We start from the raw sequence: 20,459 nt of genomic DNA, 5'->3' as shown, positions 1-20,459 counted from the left end.
CTGTGGGGTCTCCTGGGGGCCACAGCAGGGGCACAACCTGGCAGGTTGCCATTTCCGAGCACCAAGTCACCCGCTGAGGATTCAGCTTCAGGAGCCAGTGGGACCTCAGTTTCTGTACTCTGTCTACTCAGAGAGCCCAATCTTCCATCGTCGTCACAAAACGCCTCATTCACGTACCCCAAACCCACCTTCCTCTCTCTCTTCCCCCTTCCTAACCCCTCTGTCTTCTCAGGCTTTGCAGTACAAGCAGGCGAGCAAGCAGGCTGAGCAGAGCCCGAAGTCTTAGAGATAATGACAACAGTAGGATACACACACACACAGTTTTCACCTTCCACTGTCAACTCCTCATCAACAACAGATTCACCCTGAGTCTCATACTTACCCACAAATGCCCCAAACTCTACAGTGGTGCTGTCTGGCTGGAGAGGCTGCTGGTAAAGCCCTGCTAGGGCGAGTTCTGGGTGGCTGGAGCCACTGGGCTGGGAAGGGGTGCTGCTGATGTGGAACTGAGCCCCGGGAGAGGGCACATTGGGCAGGCTGGATGGGGAGTCGGAAAGGCCCGGCTCTTGTGGACGGGTCAGCTTACTCTGGGTGAGAGAGTGGCCTCGGAGACGCAGCTCCGGAGGGGAAATGGCCACAGCACTTTGGACAAAGGCACTGGAGCCAACACTGCCTGAGGAGCCAGCCTCTGCAGCAAGGTGCCCGAGCCCAAACAACCCCCTCCTCTCTGGACTCAATGCTGGATTCAGGTTGGGGTCCAGCCCCAGTCCTGCTCCTGGGCTGGGCTCGACTCTCCGACTACTTTCCGTCCCAGCCCCTCCCCCTGTACCAATCCCAAAAAGAGAATCTGCAATGTTGACTCCTGACTGGGGAAAGGAGGAGCCAAAGTAGGCCCCCACACTGCGTTTGCCTATCACAGAAGATTTGGAGTGGGGGCCAGTGTCTGTTGCCACGGGGGCGATGCTGGGGACCACGTTCTTGGAGAGGCTGAGCTCCCGGGTGATCTGATTGTGGACTTTGCTGGCCTCCGACGCCCTCTGAGCTGTGAGGGTCTTCAGAGTGTCCACAGTCAGAGCAGAGAGGTCCTGCAGGTGGCCTATCTGGGAGTCCAATGTGTGCAAAGAGCGTTTTATAAAGTTGACCTTATTCCCGACCTCCCTGAGCTGCATACACATGGTCTCAACCCTGGAAATGACAAACAGTGGGTTCAGTTTCTCACAGGTCAGCTTGTCTTACCTACGTTTGTTAATTTGAGATTAAAATTTACATATATGTTATTATATAGGTAAGAATAAAATGTAAAGGACCAATTTCTTTATTTCTAATAAATGACCAAAGCTCTAGTATGGCATATTCACCGACTCATTTGAAAAGTTTTAACATTTTCTGTAATTTAAGGAACTTTTTTCACAATAATATTCACAATTTCACAATTACTGTACATTCAGTAGGTTATATTATTCATTTGATTTCATGTCAAGCACTACATTATTTTGAAAGCCTTAAAGGTAAACTGTGGAGTATTTTAACTCAAGAAGCGCCACTGAGCAGTGTGGTATGAGTGATCCTTGTTTCTGTTTGTCTAAGGCACTAATAAAAGGATGCACATGCACACAAGTTTGTTAGACCTCAAGAACACACACTATGACTCTTCGTGAGTAACAGTAGTTGGGTTTCCATCCCAATTTAACCCAATTTTTAGAAATTATGAAAAAGGAAGCACAAATTTATGTTTTTTCATCCACTACTATTATACAAATACAGGGAGTGGGGTCATGAAGATAAGCAGTAGGTGGCGCTAATTCTCCACTCAAGTGCTAGTTCACTACAGCAGATGAGGATGCAGGGAGACCTAAAGACCTAAAACCTAAAAGCCGTAACATTTGTTTATTCACAAGAAAACTCCACAAAGCAGTAACAGTCCCACCTTTCTGAGGTAAGACGTATGCGCTCCTCACTCCCCGAGTGAAACTGATCATCCTTTTCATGAAAGTACGTCTCCACACACTGCTCCTCAAAATCATGAAGCTTCTTTTGGTCTTCCTCTGTGAGAAACAGCTCTGAGAGAAGGAAAGCACATGCTTGTTACTGTTGGAGATTTTTTTTATTTCCCAGCTAAGCATATATTTGTTAAATAGTCTTCTTTTGTGCACATAAAGCAGTTAAATGCCAAATATTTGTTATGCCAATCACATGTGTATAAAATGCCTTACTTTTTAATAACCAACATTTAATAGACATGAGGCTTATGCCAGAAAATGACAGAAGTGTAGTCATACTTGGTCCATAGGTATGCTCCTTCTTCCTCTTCCTACACATACAGAAGAGGGAGTAGATATGGCAGAGGAGGATGAAGGGCGGTGGGAGGACAGGCTTCTCATGGTAGGCCATAATGAAGTGGTAGCGCTGGTACTTCCAAACCAGATTAGAAATGGACTTCACTTGCAGATACACGTTGCTGGAAAACAGAGTACAGAAACGACAATGAGGATGATGATGAGATGAGAATATATTTGAAGATTTAACACAAGACTAATCAGTACCCACATTATTCTGGATTTAGCACTGAAATGTTGTGCACTTACTTGAAGAAGGCGATGAGGAGGTTGACCATTAGTATATACTGTACAAAGAGGTAGACTGCTTGTAAAAGAGGAGTCAGCCACACTCCTGCTGCACACAGGGGCTTGACTTGTGGATCACTGTTATTGGCACACACTGTAAAGAGGAGGAGCCTTTCAGGATGTGCAAACACATACAACCCCCAAATATAGAAAATTATATTCCCCATAATGATATCTTGTTCGTTTGCGATATCTGTCACTAACTTTCTGTCCTGTGAGAGTTTAAATCTGACTCAGACGGATAAATACTAAGACGAAAGAGAAGGACAATACTGCCTTAAAATGGCATTAAAATATTAATTGTTTTTAAGGTTCAGAGTGTCACATTTAGGAGGATATATTGGGCTAGCTGAACAGCAGCGGAAAAATACTGATTTGTGACATGAAACTGCTGTATTCAGTGTTTTACCAGTGTAAATCACTAGGTCTGTTTGTTTTGGGGGGGAAGAGACCCCTGCAGATAATTAAGCTCCCAGTTAAAACCTCCCGAACAAAGAACACTGGAGAAATTCTGACTGGGAGAGGTTCCTGCTGGTTGCAATCTGCAATCCTGACCGCTAGATGCCCTCAACTCCCCTAAAATCTTACACACTGTCCCCTTAATATAAAACCCTGCTGAGATTTTTATTTCATGTACTAATTTTTATGTTTAAACTGCGGTAACAGCTATTGGTATCATCGCCCCTGAAACATTAATTGAAATTAACTGTAAATGTAAAAAGTTTTTTTAAAAAGCTGACACATTCACTGCAAACACTGACAGGTACAAGAAATTGAATTGGAACTATCGATTTTTTTCAGAGAAACATTTTGAATGTCTGTCAACTGACATCTGACTTTTTCTGGGTTTCTGGGTCATATTGACAGTAATAAACGTGATTAATTTCAATGGTGTGTGAAACCTTATGAACACAGCCAAGTGTTTTGTTCTATCAAGCTTCAAATGCGCTTAACTGAAGTGACAATTACTTAATTGTTGTATGTTTGAATAAAACTGCTCTTACCCTCGTAATCTCCCCTACCATCCTCATCGTCCTTACCATCGATTTCATAGGCATACACTTCCCCATACATCATCCAGTACGGCTGAAAGACCACATCTTTGGCCAGCGTCCAGCTGGGCTCCTCGTGTGGGTACAGAATGGCTTTCCTAGGTACGCCATAGCTCAACAGGACTATAGCCATTATCACCACAATATAAAACATGTTGGCAACCTGCAAGAGATATTACAGATGCTGAATCAAAGACATGACTGATGGTATTATAACTACTTGAAACAATATTGGACTTATAATGTACATCCAGAGAGTTTCTTTAGTGCACACGTCTACTCTGGGGATCCAAAATCAGCACTCCAAAATCAGTCCCTTCACTTTTAATACAACGATTTGTTACAAAAGAAAAAATCAAAACCAGGCCACGTTCTTTAATTCTTTGATTTGCTGTCGCCTGTTTCCAATGCAATTATTTATTACAGCAGCTGGGTAAAAAGTCCTGATAATGTCGGTACTGAAATCCCCAGGGCAGACAGAGTAATGATGAAGGGTTTTTTAGGTTTACTTAAAAGCTATGAATGATGAAAACTTGTGTTCCAATTAAATCTTCTTTTTTTTAGAGGAGGAAAACACACTTGCTTTCTTGGTGTGAACTGGATGAGAAGATCAAAAACACTCAGAGATCTCTACAAAGAAAAAAGCTACAACTAGTGGCTGGGTAGCTTAGATTAGCTTCAAGACTGAAACCAGGGGAAATGGCCAGCCCGGCTGTGTCTACAGGAAGAAAAAAGCCTATCAGCTCAATAATTAGACTGTCGGAAGTCAATTGCGCAACCAAAGATAGTTCTAAATGCAACTCCCTAAAAACCAGGTTGTCTGTTTTGTACTTTTGTTAGTTAGGTAGTGTAGACTAAACAAATAGGATATACAGTGCTGGTAAAATTTAAATGTGCTGGTAAGTAGTTTGTTTTTTTTTTTTTTAGCTTCGGACATACCCAGGACAGCAGTTCTCCTTGCATCCAGTCTTTATGCTAAGCTAAGCAATGCTACGCTAATCATCTGATGTCACTAGCTTCGTATTTAGCTCAGCTCTGCAAGAAAGCAAGTATATTTAAAATCATTTCATCCAATATTCTGTAGAGGGTAAACAACATGAACATGAATACTTTGGTAAAACTACAACATGGAGCACAGGAAATGAACAAAATGATAGCAGGCCTGGTGAAAAGTCTGCTCTACAACTGATGGGGCTGCTCAGGATAACACAGCAGGTTACAATACCTGTTAACAGCATGATGATGATCAATGCTATTTAAATGTGAATGTTTAAAATGATTTAATAAAAAGGCGTATTTATGAGCAATATGTGAATACACGAAAAATAGCTGTGTACAAAAATGTTAATTTCATTGTGTGACTTCTCACTCTCACAAGAACTCACCATCTTAGCGATCATCATGACGTACGGTCCAGCTTGCTGGTTGACGGCCAGAATATCCAGGAGTCGCACGTACCAGAAGATGATATTGAGACAATACACCGTCCTCCCGGGGACAAAGGCTTCGCCTCCAGCCAATCTCAGGCCAAAGCCGATAAAGAAGGTCACAATGGCCAGAAAGTCAGACACATTAAAATAGTCACTGAACCACACCTTTATCTTTTGGCTTATTTTGCCTGCTTCAGACATAAACATCTGGAGAAGAAAAAGACAAGGAGAAGGAGAAGAAATTTGGAAATAATGACAAAGAGATTAGTTAATTTGAAGTTAATGGTGGAGTTTAAAGGACTACAGAAAACATGGTAACTTCACTTCCTTAATTATATTATAATACACGTCTTAAAATCTTTATTCCACATACCTCTCGAATTTTCTCAATGGCAGAGGTAAATATGTAGAGGATGACCACCCACTCTTGAGGAGAAGGCCACGTGGGCATTTTCACCAGGACCACATATGAGTAGAACATCAAGAAGCCCAGGTAAAAGAGCTGACGATGGAAGACACACAATAATAACATAACATACCACACTTCTTCAACTTTAAGCAAAGAATGTATTCTCCAAAAAACTTCAAAGCTGAGATATTAACTGGTTATGTCTCAGTTTAATACTCATGCCTCTATATGACCAAAGCAAACAGGACCATTAGTGAGAAGATCAACTATTTCTTATAGTTATTCTTAATGCCTGTCAACACAACAGATTGCCAGCAAAATCAGATGATACAGATGAACCAGGCAAAGTTTCTCACTAAGTAGTAGTTTAGCCAGCTAAAAGGAAGATTTATCTTAAGAGAATTTTATTTTTGACGTTGCATTTTTTTGGTTATAGCTGATGATGGAGCAGGATCATCAGAGAGAAAAAGAACAGACCTAAGAAAATAAATAAATAAATAAATAAATAAATAAATGGGACAGAGGTGAAAACACGAGCCATCCTTGGATGGCCATTCAACAAATGGAACGTATTGTGGGATTTGAAAGGATTCAAAACTGACCTCGAATTGGCTCTCTTCCTCCTAGACAAGTATGTCATTAATTTTTGTCATTAATTTAATTTACGAATTACATTGCTAGACGTGGTTTTACATTAATAAAGACATTTATGTTTACTTTGTTTGCTGTAGTTAATTTGCCTCATTGTTATGCATCCTTCAAAAAGCTGTGTTAAAAAAAGAAGAAAAATACCATTAAAAATTAGTTGTGTCTTTCTCTTACTTGCTTCCAAAACAGATCTATATACTACCCAGATTACGATCTTAAAGACACAAGGCGTTAGGGCTCATGAAAACACTTCTGTTTTGTCCCCAAAATATAAGTTTCTTGTAGTTTCTTAAACTACATGCGCCATGATTGTTGGTGATGTAAATTTCTACTGTTTGTATATATATATATATATATATATATATATGATACTTAAGAGCCTCTAAATTCAGACTGCTCCAAAGAGGGGCTTCTTCTCTCTGAGATATTTTGAGACGAGGTCAGCTGAGGCCCTCTGAGGGGGCTGAACCTCATCATGGCGCTTTGAGTCGAGAGCAAATAGCCTGCCATTTTGACCGAGGCCTCTGAGCCCTCAGAGCTCAGCTGGCGGTTTGCTATGTGGATAAGGACTGTGTGAGAGAGGAGGAATTTCATTTTCTCCGTCTCCAGTGAAAATCACAGTTCCCAACAAACTCTGCTCTCAGAAGGGAGGGGTGAGTGGTTCAGGGGATTATATAAGAAAAAGAGAAGGACGTTTTTTTATCCTACTCATACTAATTTAAAGCTGGAATACTCTGTATTTTTATGGCAACATTTAAGATAGATACTGTACGTAATTAGGCTATTCACCTCCCATCAACCTCATGTAAGTCACAACAATTCGTACTGTGAAGTGACATTAGTGTTGTGTGTTCTTCTGCCCTCCACAGGCCAAAACAGATCTTAATGCACACGACATTCACACCACTCTCAGGATAAACTGTCATAGTGAACCCTTCATTTTTCATCTGGCACTACTATTGGGTAAAATTTTGATTTGTCCACCATTTTTTGGTGGACAAATTACATTTTTAACCAAATTTTGACCAAATTCCACCAAAACTGATGACATTCCTAACCTCAGATGCACCGGATTAATTTTATACATAAAATACATGTCCAGTTAAAATAAACTGTTATTTCTACATCCTAAAAAAGCCCACCCTAAATTAAATGTTATCTTCTCCATTACCTAAAGAGGGCTGAAAAGAGACAGTGAACAGTGCAGTAAAGTGTGGAACTGCCTCTCCAAAGATGGTGATGTAGGTGTTTGCAAATACCTGCAAAGCAAAAATATGCCATGGATCTGACAAATCAAGTCACTGGTTCATTTCTAGAATCGACTATGTATAAAAATGTTAAATTTTCTTTAATAAAGATATTCATTTAAAAAACAAACCGCCTGAGTAGATTTGTCTGCACATCTCTGTGCAAAATCAGTGCTCATTCTACATAGAAAACTTCTATTTTTATTCCAGTTCAAAAATTCACTATATCAGCTGCCATGTCAAAAAAACATTTTTTTTTCCAGCTCTGAAATTGGTATCGGTTTTGAAAATCTGATGAGTCAGGCTCTAGCGTATGATTGGTGCTAATTAGCAAAAGGCAAGCTCAGATTCTTAAACTAAGATGGTGAACAAAGTAAACATCAGCATGTTAGCACTGTCGCTGTGAGCACATTAGCATGTAACTCAAAGCAAAGTACAGCCTCTCAAAGCCTCTGCTGTTGACTGTAGCCTCTCAGTCATGTTTTTTTAACTCATTCAACTTGAGTGTTTTGGTCTGAACAAGGCTGAGGGAACTTGATGTAAGAAATTTCAGTACGTTATTTAAACTTGTGTTCTCTTTTTTTTTTCTTCTATAGAAACAGGTTCAAGCCACATGGTTGTCTCCTAATAGGACACAAACTCCCCACAGAAGTTTGACCTGCTTTTGACACAGAAAGGAGCTCTTCTGTACAACCATACTCCGGACTGTGGGAAAGTTTGTTCATATAGGCAGGTAAAGTCACAAACACACACACACACACACACACGCACGCACACTCTGACACACACGTCCAGTTTCTTGGTACAACTTGGATTTGAGAAGCTGCTGAACCTTAACATGAGAGGTGTGAACCGTTGGAAAATCAGCCATTAACACATCCTATCTGATGGGTAAGCTCTGGTTGTGAGCTGCTCTGATGTGTTGAAAAGCAGGTAAGGCAGATCTAGATAAGCTCGGGCACAGGCTGCATTATATCGACCGGCAGTTTCACTGATGGTATCAGCGCCTCTCAGTCTTGAACAGCCTGAAAAACAACTCTTTTGATGCAAATAAAACCCTCAATGATGACTCCCAGGCTCCTGAGAACCAGCCTCAGGCTTGTGTGCATAAATAAACATTAGAAGAGGTAAGAAGAGATGAGTGATAATCCCGTGCAGGATTGTAAACGTGACAGTAATGAGTGTGTATTCATGAAAATTGGTCTAAAATAAGCTTTAATTGCTACATCTGTCACTTTCTTGACCGACTGTGGTCTATAAGGAGGCGTTTTAAAGTTAAATGTATAATATGATAAGTAACATTTCTGCATCAAAGTCTTTAAAATCAACTAGACCATTGTTACATATTGTGTTAAGTTGTACCCCTAAATTAACCCAAATGTTTCCAGCAATGTTAAAACATAGTGAAATCTGTCAATTCTGTATTAGATTCTGCTAACAATCCAGAAGAAATACTTCTCACAGAAATTAGAGGGATCTTAACACGACGTTGGGAAATGTATGACTGTGTTCCCTTAGCTTTCCTGTGGGCGGTGCTGTGAGAGTATCCGTCCACTCTGTGAATGTTAAAATACATGTAGTGAGAGAGCTATGTCTCCATTCTTAGCGTCCTGTAACTTTCTGTGTTGGTGTCTGATAAGGTTGCACCTTGTCCCCTTCTCTTGTTTGTGGTATTCATGTACAGAGTGACATCTGCAGGGATGTGTCTGACCTTGTAAAGGGAGCCTCAAGCAGTAAAGGGACAGTTCAGTCCAAATCAAAAATAAATATTTTTCCTTTTACCTGCAGTGCTATTGATCAATCTGGATTGTTTTGGTGTGAGATACCAAGTGTTGGAGATTATCTTCCTTCCCTCCAAAATAATGGAGATGCAGTGCCACAAAATAGACTGAAAAGCTCAGCAGCAGTGTCTCTTTCTGAAATCATAACAAGGCTACTCAAGATAATCCACAGACCTTGCTGTGAGCAGTTTCATGTATGAATTATTTTCTTTCTACTGAACTACACTCGCCAAAGGAATCACTTTGCAGAAGGAAAAGATCAAGCAAATGTTCTTCTTTTCACAGCGAAATCTTAAACAACCTGTATTAAGTTACTACTCCTGGGTAAGAACTGGTCTGTTCTCCTGTCGCCCTGAATCCTGCCTGGATAAACAACCATAAAAAAGATGGTGGAATGGATGTGTAGACAACTGTGTGTGTGTGTGTGTGTGTGTGTGTGTGTGTGTGTGTGTGTGTGTGTGTGTGTGTGTGTGTGTGTGTGTGTGTGTGTGTGTGTGTGTGTGTGTGTGTATTCTCTTCTGTAATCTCCATACCGTGTTGGACCAGAACTTGACAATGGGAGCGTGGTAGAAGGCATAAATTTTCCTGGTTAAGGGCAGCTTCCTGGAGCGAATGTGTGTCTCCATGTCGTTCTTTGCCTCCACGTGGTCGTGGGATCTGGCCTCCTTGAACACATCCTGCAGAGAGGTTAAAGAGGCCCAAATTAGATAACAGCGGGCCACAATGTGGAGAGAGAATAAGAGACAGAGAGAAAAGTAAAGAGGAGAATGTGAGTGAAAAAAAGAAAGCAAATAAATGGCAGATTAAAAAGAAACACAAAGAAAGGAATTTAAGGCTCAAAGTGCAAAAGATTATTTATCAACAAAAATGTGATTTCTGTCTTTTTATACAACAGACATAACGCCTGTTATTTTGGACACGCTAGGATCATATATTGCATCTTTCAAACTAAAAGGAAAAAGCGAAGGACAAAAATACAAAAACAGAAGGACTGAGTAAATCGAACCATTTGGATGTCTTCAGCAATGTTCTGGAAGTTGTGTTCGCTGTCCTCCATGGTCATCTGGTGGTCGTCCTGACTCTGAGGGATGTGAGCCATCTCAGCCTTGGATTTGTACTCCAACAGGAGGATGGCAGGAGGCACCAAGATACTCAGAATCACCTAGAGACAAATGCACACTCATGTGGGTGGATGCTTCTATATTTGTCGAAAGAGTCTTTTGAATTACACACACTAATGAATCCCAAGTGTTCTATTACCCAAGTGCACAACTAAACTGCTTCAACTAATGTGAATGTTTCCTGTATTATAGAACCAGTGACAAAAACAGTACAGTAAACAGGGTTCAAGACTCGCTGGGAAAATTCCCACAAAGAGGTCACCTGCGAGGACCTGTCACAACAGCTAATTTTGGTGGATGACATAGTGTTCCAGAAGCAATTGCGCTTAACAATACTGTTGTCATTTTTAAGTTTCAGTGTGTAAGATACAGGGGTTTTAGCAGTGAGGACTGCACATTGCAACTAGATGAAACTTTCCCCATTGTTTATTTTTCATGTGGCTTTCAACAGGAGCCAAATTGTCCACAGAGGTCTATTCCACTCCAAATCAAAAAGATCAGGTGGGAAAAAATAACACCAAATAGAGCAGTTTAATGTTACAAAATCAGTGTTTCCCTGATGCTGTTTTGCATGTTGGAGAGGGACGGCTCACCCACCACATGTCAGTGTGCTCATTTTTTTCCCTCTGATTTCTTTAAAACCGGACATTAAAGAGGTACAGTATTTTGCCAGTCACATTATTGGCAGAGGTATCTTCCTCTCCAAAACAAATGGACAAGGGATTCAAACTGCCAAAACACTGACTAAAGCAGTTTTGCATTTAAAAAGTCAGTGTTTTTCCAATACTCTTGTAGCAGATGGGCTTCCATGTATGGTGGCTAATGTGAAAAAACAAATGTGTTTGGTTTGTCCATTCTGGGCCACTGTAGAAACACGACAATGCAATATGACATATGAAAACTCCCAATGTAGATATAAATGGCTCATTCTAAGGTAATGAAAATATGACAATTCTTACTTTCAGGTGATTATACACTACATACTTATTATATTTCTTTTTTTCCAATATGTCCCCCTAAATCCATGGACAAGACCATTTAATGCCACTGATATAACGATTATTTAATAGTATAATAATGTAACTACAACCGATCAAAGAGCAATTAACTTTTAATTAATTTTAATCTTAAGAATACTCAGACAAGGAAATTGTAATGTGAAAAAATATTAAAATATCACATATAAATACAATTTAGCGTAGTTTTTTTTGATGTACTTCGCCCAAGTCATAAAATGGTAGGGAAAAATCTGCTCTTTATACTGGCGTTTTGTTGGTTAAAATGTTGATGACACTCTTAGGTAAATAAAAAGTAATGTGAACACATGAGCCATATTATATATATATATAATATATATAATATATATAATATATATAATATATATATATATATATATATATATATATGTGTGTGTGTGTGTGTGTGTGTGTGTGTGTGTGTGTGTGTGTGTGTGATCTTGAATATTCTGACCTAATTTAGTCAACAACGTAGTTATCCTGAACTGGCAATCGTGGTCAACACTTGAGATAAAGAGTTTTAATAAACAGTTTGTTCCCTGTATCACCGTGAATCATTCAACACAGTGGCATTTTAACACCTCGAAGTACTTTAAGTGAGATTGGGATTAGATATGAAAACAGACCTTTGTTCAGGGTTCTGGAACACTGCACCTGTTGGCAAAACTTCACCAAATACAAATATTAAACCACTACAGGATGGTTTAATGTTTGTATTAGACTAATAATTCACACTGTCAAACCTTTGCAGCCACTGAAAAGCAAAGCACTGCCTCCAGTCCTTGTTTTTCCATTTGTTACCAAAAATAAAAATCTAGATGGAACATGAACCTTGTACCAGGAGTTCTTGCGCATGTTCAGCCGTCCCATCCACATGTCTGACAGCAGCAACTGGGTGCAGGTATGAGCCACAAAGGGCCGCAGGTGGGAGGAGACAGCCAGCTTCAAACAGGTGGAGTTGCTCCAGTTCTTTAGCTCGTAGGTGAGCAGCTTCATGGCCATAGTCTCATCCTGCCTGAACGACTCCTCCAGCAGGTCCACTGCTAATGTCCCAAACTCACTGAAAACAAACACACCCAAACACACCAGCACAGTTTTTTGAATTCATACCATTACTTTTATGAAAAAAATGTGAGAATTTCATATCTACCTGACATGATTTACAGCCAGAGGAAAACTTACTTTGAGTACTCCTTCAGCTCCTCTGAGGTGTCGTCCACCACGTCGCTCTTCTTGGCCTCGTAGCCCATCGATCGGCAAAGCTTACAGGCCACCAGTGCCTTCGCCATGTTCTCCTCTCCATGCTGCCAGAAGAAGAGCGACATTTTCTGCCTCTTCATCAGCACTGCCCACACCAAAAGCTCATTGAAAGGGTAGGGAAAGCGCCGCGTCTCTGGGTCATCTATGTCCACGATCTCTTCTTTGATTCTCTTTTTGTTCTGCTCAGTGGAAGACTCAAGCTACGAAGAGAGAGAAGGAGCAGTGAGAAAGGTAGAAGCAGAAACACTTGGATGACACTTAGATGCAGAGAAAGATCTTTCTCTCTAGACTTTTTTGTTTTAAGGCATGTGTGGGATGCTCTAGTCTGAAGAAGACTTGCTCTTTCTATTGAACACTTACCTTAGGTTTGTATGGCTGTGCAGTTTTGATGAAGTGGTTGTGCCTTGTCTTCTCCTTCTTGTCAGCCTGCATGCTAAAAGACTCGTGACTTTTCCTCAAATGAGAACCAGGACCTGCTGTGTGGCGACCTGACCTCTGCCCAGAACATAAAAAAACAATTTCAAATTAGTAAACTGCCACTGACTTTTACTACAGTTCACAATTCATTCAACAGGTTTGTGGTCTAACATCAGTAGTACAATGTATGAAATGTTACTGCAAATTTTTTAATACATCCACACAACCAATTACACCACTAGAAAGATGGTCTTTTTGTAAAACTGGGCTGTGTGTGTGCAGTGAAAACACGCAAATATTTTTGAAAGTGATGTGACATGACCAGAGAAAACAGATAAAAAGGTCTTTGGCATTCACTTTTGCTCAATAGTTAGAAAACATACAGCTACCAGAAAGCACAGCGCTGCAGCAGAACAATAAACACTCCCCATGGTAGGTGATGTAATGCGATCTTGGCTCGTTGCAACAGTTCTAACTCACCCTATTGTTGCCATGGAGATTGTTGTAAATGATTCTGAAGCGTTTCCTGGTGTAGTTGCACCTGTAAGTCCCGCCCATCAGGTACTCAATAACCAGGCCCACATCAATCAACGTGATCTTATAATTTGGAGGCAGATGACTCTGCAAAAAGGTACAGAAACAAAGTGGTGAGTGAGAGTGACCAGACTCTAGTTAACATCAGACGATAAAAACTGGACGAACTTCACCTGTTTAACATCTCGAACCAGGTGGAGAAGACCTGGGTTGTTGGGAGGTTGTTTCTAAAATAGAAATATGAAAAAAGATTTACAACACTAAAAGAAAAAAAAGGAAATACTCTTTACAAACAGCCCTGGTATGTGTTTCATAATGTTACCGTGTTGTAGAGCTCCTCCAGCCGACTGATTGTCAGGAAACGGTGCATGCTGACACCGTTTTCGATGAGTAACTTGACAAAATCCACCCTGTCCATCACGAGTGCATCCAGCATTGCTTGCTCCAGAGAGCTCACCTACACACAGAAACAAAGATAAACATACTTTTATGAACCAAATGATTATTTATAAAACAAATACAGTGAGAAAGCAGACCAAAAATATGTCTGCATAAAAAAATAAAAAATACATTGAGAAAAAAAACAACACACACACACACACACAGAGGAAACATAAATAAATATCATCTATCCTCTCTCAAAAGCCAGGATTCTCCCAAGTTTCAAAATAAACAAAAGCAGTGAGGGCAGCTTATGAAGACAACTGTAATATGGTTCATGTTACAGTCAAGACAAGCAGTTCGTGGCAGCCTGCCCAAGTCCAGTCGATTGTGGTTAGCAGAGATTCTGGGGTCACTTTGGGCGAGTCCAAAGGTTTGGAGCTAATGCTGAGCTAAGCAAACATCCCTGAAAGTTGTGGCTCACACACACAGATAAACAAACACACATACATACCAGGAGCTGCTGTCCATACACAAACACATGATTCTTGGCAATGTCTACGCGGTCCCAGGCCAGAGTCAGGACCAGCTGATCGAAGGCAGACTCGTTTGTGCCTGAAATACACAAGTACAGCCACGTGTAAACATATACAAAGATATTAATTGCCAGGCGAGTAAAGCCTTATTAACTGTGTATTTCCTGTTAGCCAGCTAGCAGGATTAGAGGGGGTTAGTAGAGCAGGGCCAGGGCAGTAATACAGTCAATTACACACTAATACAGCAACGCAGCAGATTAGACTACAAAGTGAATCCCTGTTCAGTGTACGGCTCTCTTCCACACTAATCTGCTTTATTGTCCTCTAGGATCCATCTGAATCAAATGATCATAATCACTGGGCGCAGAACTGATTGTGCAGATGACAAATAAGAATCTCAGTGGCAATCTGATTGGAATAAATTCACTCGACTGAATTCAAAATAACCTGAGTTTTCAGGTGGTCTGTCTGCATTATCTTACACACGAGAAAAAGAGGATGTATTCAGCTTTAAAAGGAATACTTCAACCTTAAATGACCATTAGTACATATCCCAAGTTAGTGAATTCATGGGAAAATACTTTTTTCACGCATGCCTCCACGGCAAACAAAGAATCCAAAAACTCATAAAATTCTTGATTCATTTTCATTCATAGGGGCCTGTGTAAAATAACAGCAACCCTACATCCAAACATCAGTTTACAAACTCTCACACAACTCGGGCATTATAATCCAAGTCTCATTTATGAAGTTGTATGCTCATGCGCTCTCTTCAGAGCCAGATTTCATTGAAAAAAAACAACAATTTTACCTCACTGAGCACATGAGCTGGTAGTCTGCTGCTGCCTAAGTCAGTTAGTTTGCTTCGGTTATTGTGTGACTTTGGCGTTTTAAAGGGTTAGTTCAGATTTACCAAAGTCACACAATACCCCAAACTAATTGATTGAGGATTGAGGTAGTGGGTTGATCAAAAACTTCTGTGTTCAGAGAGGTAAAATTACTGTTTTTTTTAATGGAGTCTGACTTAAAAGATAACATAGATAAGTTTTGAGTTCATTCAACTTGCTGTTTTTAAAGGCAGACCCCCATGACTTCAATTTATCAAGACTTTTCACTCTTCTTGGATTATTTGTTCACCACACAAGAAAAACAAAGTGTTCTTCACAAATTAAAAGTTACAGAGGGGTGATTAATTGATATACAACTATTTATTTGGGGGGTGAAGTATTCCTTTAACAACAGCGCTGACATTTCTGGTAACTTCTTAAAACTTCACATTTAATATTCCACCTGCTAAGTGAATTGAATCACAGAAGCAGAGAGAAAGATCTTTAAGCAGCACTCAATATCATTAAGGAGGCCTGAGAGCTTTTGTACTCCAGGGTCCTTTTGAGGATGAGTTACTGTTTGACCAGGATGACTGCGCCTTAGGAGGATAAATATTTACTTGAGCGGACATTTTCAGTCACAGATCGTTTGTCTTTTGAGTGTCTAAACCTGTTCCACCAGACTATCGATCAGCTGGAGTCACTCACAAATTCCTTGCTTTTGTCTAAATAAGCTTGAATTATCAAAGCTGCTGCGCCCTTCTACATTCAGTAAGCACAAACACCCCTCTTTCAGGTGAATAATTTTTTAAATACTTGAGCGGAAGCATGCCAATGTTCATACAACAGTTAGTTTTAAATTATCATTAAGTGGGTATTTTTCTTCTTTTTATTTCAAGTGCATTATCATTTTTTAAAGACAAAGATCCTCTACAGCATTATGAAAGAAAAAGTGAGACTCACTCAGGTGAATGTCCAACTTTTTCTCTTTCTCTAACAGACTCCAAAAAGAGAGGAATTGGACTGAGACATTCAGCAAAGTGACTGACAGTGTTGGTATTAAGAGGCCCTGTGAATGTGGGCAACATGATCTCCTCAGGAACACAAAGAGAAGGGCACACGGGGGGGAACGCTGTTCTCAAAGCATATCGATATCAGAATGAAAACATTACAAAGTCTCGAAATCTTTATTTCCCAATGCCAACAGCCTCAGCGTATGAATAGTCTGAGTCAACTTTATGTGACTTTTGTGACTCAGTTCCTTTATTAAAGAAATTGTTTGGGGGAAAAAAGGTTCAGAGAGAAGTCATGCACTAACCTTGGAGTAAAGCCCTCAGAATGGCTACGTCAATGTCCTGGGTTTCCTCTGAGCTGATGTGAAACACAGTGATCTGTTTTTCAAGAAACAAGATAGCACTTATCAACATGTTCCCACAGACGTTATCCAGATGTTTCAAGAGTATGTGATATGTGATATATGACTTTATAAAAACTAATAGTGGGACCATCACAGTTGTCTCTGTGGCTTCAAATTGTTCATTTAGTCTAAAGCTTCTCTAGTTTCTTTCAATTCTCCAGAAGCTTTTGTGTTCTGTTACCAGAAATGTTATCAAAAAAACTCTCTTTGCAAGTTTATTTTACTGCTGCACTCATTATATTGGGAAGAGTTAAATAAAAGATGAACATGAATAATTACAAGTGTATGAAAGGGATTAAAATATGCAATTAAAAGTTTGTATGAATGTACCAATTCTTTGCTCTTCATGCACTCCATCAGAGTCTGAAAGAGATGGATGGCTTCGCTCTGACTGAAGTTGAACGTTTTCTTGATGGTTGCGATGATGTCAGTCTCCACTCCATCAGGAAGACGACTGTAAAGGAAATACATTATAAAACGGTTACACGACTCAAACCCACACAGCTGTTAAACGCTTAAAACACAGGTTTAATTCCAGCGCCAGGGTTTTTTCCTGCACGGAGAACTATGCGGAGGCTGCCTCCGTCAAATCTCCAGCTCTCGAAAAAATTCTCATGGGTGTCTTCATGAAAAATACTTTCTTTCTAACTAGCAGTGCACTTATTGGATCTGTCCTTTGTAACAGAAAGCTGATGTGGCGGTGCTATATCCTAATCAGCACAATGCACAGAGAAAGGCGCTGCCAAAACTGCCGAAGAGGGAGGAAAGAGCTGTCCATTTTTGTTTACAGCTTGACATCAACAAAGCAACAGGGTTGCCACTAATAACGTCTTTTTCACTAAAGCAAACAAATCACTAAAAATATATATATATATAAATAAATAACTCATTTTCCCTGCTGTTTGATGTTTTAATATAATTTAAATCACCACATAGCATTTATAAACGCTGTTGCAATGTGTGCCTGAATGCAGGGACTAAAACATTTGTACCAGTGAAAAGAATGAATAGGAAATAAAGTAGCTCTTTTTATATCAACGTTTTTCACGTTTTATCGATAAAGTTCAAATAGACATTTGTAAAACATAATATCAGTTAATTACAACACATCTGAGAACACATCTGCCACAAATACTGAAAAAAGCCAATTAATTAAATTAGAAATAAAAAATATTAAAAATAAAGGCTAGACCGCCTTATGAAAAGAGTGTGAGACAGGATTACTCAACAGGAGGACATCTAGCTTTGTGGAAATAGTATTTTGCCAAAAGAATTAAATTGTTTTACAAGATTCAGTAGATCAGTACTCAGTAGTCATGTTCTCTTTCTTAAACATAGTTTAACCAGGTCATGTCATCTACTACTTCAGTACTCTTTAGGAACAAATATTACTGGGAGCACTACGGAAATTTCAGATAAAAATGTATTTTCCCTGGATTCACATTGAAGACACCACTGATTATCTATGTAACAATCGGGCCAGATCTAAAGGGATCCCGTACAAAAAGTTGTAATGTTTTTAATAATAGAATTATTATAACTCTTCAAATTGTTGCTTCTACAAAGTGTTTGCTTAGGCCAGCTGAAGACACGGTAAACATGCAAGTGTGTGCACATGATGCAACCTCAGTCTCCACTTAGCCAGAAAAAACCCTGAGCACACAGAGAACACGTTTTGAGAACCTTTTCAACAGGATTCAAAGACAATTGTAAAAGACCGCACCTGGGCAGTGTCTGCAGTGCATGAACAGCCTTCAATCACTTGCATTCATTTATTTTGATTTTATGTCTTGGAAAGAAGCACGTACAAATTGGATTTCATTGCTGAATAATCTCCTCCTGCAGTATACATTATAAATCGTCAGCAGCATCGTGGAGTCTCACGATCACTCAAAGTGTATTAAAGTGTTTTCTTTGTTCTATTATGCAATTTTCCGTACTACTTTTATTTACCACATCTACATTCCATCAGCCTTTTCCTATTAAGACAACTTTAGAGGAATGGACAAAACCTTCATCATGTCTGCTCTGGATCTGTGCACGTCTCCTGTGACAGGCTGTAAAAATTCCCAACCTTTTTGTATGAACATGGCCAGGAGTGGACAAATACTTTATGCATGTCAACCAACAAAAAGACACTTTTTCCATAAAAGCAACTCTGAGATTAAAAGTTAAACTTGATTAATTGATTGATATCAACAAATCCTCAACTACACAACTAGTTTGAGTTCATGGACACACTTAGGTTTAAGACATGCATGGTGGTCATCTATGATTGTCTCACAACCTTTCTCAGAAGTGCGTGCAAATTTCTTTGCTAATTCACGCCTGTAAGCAGATTTTAATGGCACTCTGTCCCAGGTTCAACTATTTTTAACTCTTTTATTACAGACTGGGCTGTGGCTGACTTGTTCAAAATGCTTCTGGGACAGAAATAGATAAGTGTCACCAACAATGCTGCCATCAAAGGAACTGCAAAAAAAAGGAACATCACCGTCTACAACACAGTAAATGATTCATCACTAATCCTCAAACTTTTACAACTATTTTTAAACATAAATCTTAATATTTAATGAAGCACTTGCTGAAACCTTGATTTTCATTCATTCTCTGTGGGGGCATCAGTAAAACAGTTTACAGACAGAGTTAGCTGTGGCACGGCAACCGCAGCCGTCTTTCCCCCGCCCACCCGTGTCTGTCCTTTGGTTGTGTGTGTGGGGGTGTGTCCTACCCTCCCTCCTCGGTCTGCTTGTGGATGTAGGCAAGAATGTCAGCAGCACGGCCAGTCCCCTCACACACCACCACAGGGACAGGAGGGCTCTCCTGAAGGTACTCCAGCACAGTGAGGATCACATTGGGACCCCCCTCAAAGATCAGAGCCACAACAGGAACACCCTGACCAATTCCTACGACAAAGAAGATAAAGACCGAGCTTAAAGTCTTGGTTTGGGTTACATTTTTCCCTTCAGGAGAGCAAAACCAAAGAGCTCAAAATATTACTCCAGTTTTCAGATCACTTCATAAGTTCACAGGTTCTCACAGAATCAATGACAACAATTTATTTCTTTCCCATAAATCCCCGAACAGTTTGGTTCAAGATAATTATCAGATTTCCTGACGCAGTCTGAGCCTTGCAGACCTTTCAGGTTGACTGGTTTTGGATTAATGGTTGTTTCCAGAGTCAAAACTAAACATGGTGAAGCTGCCTTCAGCTTCTTTGTAGTTCAAATGTGGAAGAAATTACCAGAAGAACTGAGACTTGACACAAAGCCGACTCATTTTAAATTCAAGCAAAAGAGCGACCTGTTTACCAATGTTTTTAAAATTATTAATTAAATTAAATTTTCTTTTAAATCAAATTAATCTTTACTTTGTTTTACTGTTTTACTCTGTGCTATTTTGCCTATTTTATTGGTTTTATTGTTTTTATCCTTTGCTTCTTGTGCTTTTACCTTTGTAACATGCAAAGCACTCTGCTGTATAATAAATTTGCCTGCCTTCAGCTCCAATCTCATTCACCTAACACAGCTCCACCCAAGTGACAGTTTGTGAGAGGCAGTGAAGATAATAACCAGCTCACTGTTATCACTTTGTTTTCATCAGGCAAAACTGACTTTTAAATGATTACACCTTGCAGTGTAGACCCATCTGAAGGGTATGTACTGTACTGTCTAACATAGTTAATATAATGCTAAATAATCAGTCCATGTGTTGGTTGTTCCCTCCAATCTGTCTCAAGTTGAACTAGTTATAATTCCT

At 39.8% G+C, this 20,459-nt stretch overlaps 1 protein-coding gene across 3 annotated transcripts in view; it reads right to left on the bottom strand.

Annotated features, from left to right (window-relative positions):
* trpm7 (transient receptor potential cation channel, subfamily M, member 7) overlaps positions 1-20,459 on the bottom strand; it is a 67,782-nt gene that overhangs the window by 29,337 nt on the left and 17,986 nt on the right. For 2 of the 3 annotated variants that reach the window (XM_088079804.1, XM_088079789.1), the window contains exons 8-26: positions 19,432-19,606; positions 17,031-17,154; positions 16,602-16,674; positions 14,435-14,535; positions 13,862-13,996; positions 13,713-13,766; positions 13,486-13,626; positions 12,949-13,083; positions 12,511-12,788; positions 12,160-12,388; positions 10,198-10,353; positions 9,725-9,868; positions 5,480-5,608; positions 5,062-5,313; positions 3,629-3,839; positions 2,586-2,718; positions 2,280-2,458; positions 1,928-2,060; positions 383-1,185 (exon numbers count right to left, since the gene is read on the bottom strand). In XM_088079804.1, the coding sequence (XP_087935930.1) occupies positions 383-1,185; positions 1,928-2,060; positions 2,280-2,458; positions 2,586-2,718; positions 3,629-3,839; positions 5,062-5,313; positions 5,480-5,608; positions 9,725-9,868; positions 10,198-10,353; positions 12,160-12,388; positions 12,511-12,788; positions 12,949-13,083; positions 13,486-13,626; positions 13,713-13,766; positions 13,862-13,996; positions 14,435-14,535; positions 16,602-16,674; positions 17,031-17,154; positions 19,432-19,606 (3,585 nt within the window). The remainder of the gene's footprint in view (positions 1-382; positions 1,186-1,927; positions 2,061-2,279; positions 2,459-2,585; positions 2,719-3,628; positions 3,840-5,061; positions 5,314-5,479; positions 5,609-9,724; positions 9,869-10,197; positions 10,354-12,159; positions 12,389-12,510; positions 12,789-12,948; positions 13,084-13,485; positions 13,627-13,712; positions 13,767-13,861; positions 13,997-14,434; positions 14,536-16,601; positions 16,675-17,030; positions 17,155-19,431; positions 19,607-20,459) is intronic. The other variant, XM_088079797.1, reaches the window with a different exon arrangement.

The sequence above is a fragment of the Plectropomus leopardus genome, chromosome 1, assembly GCF_026936395.1.
Source record: "Plectropomus leopardus strain MGB_pleo_1.0 chromosome 1, ASM2693639v1, whole genome shotgun sequence".
In the NCBI taxonomy this organism is placed as follows: domain Eukaryota; kingdom Metazoa; phylum Chordata; class Actinopteri; order Perciformes; family Serranidae; genus Plectropomus; species Plectropomus leopardus.
Note: the sequence above shows the minus strand (reverse complement) of the source record. Positions and strands in the feature narration are given on the sequence as shown.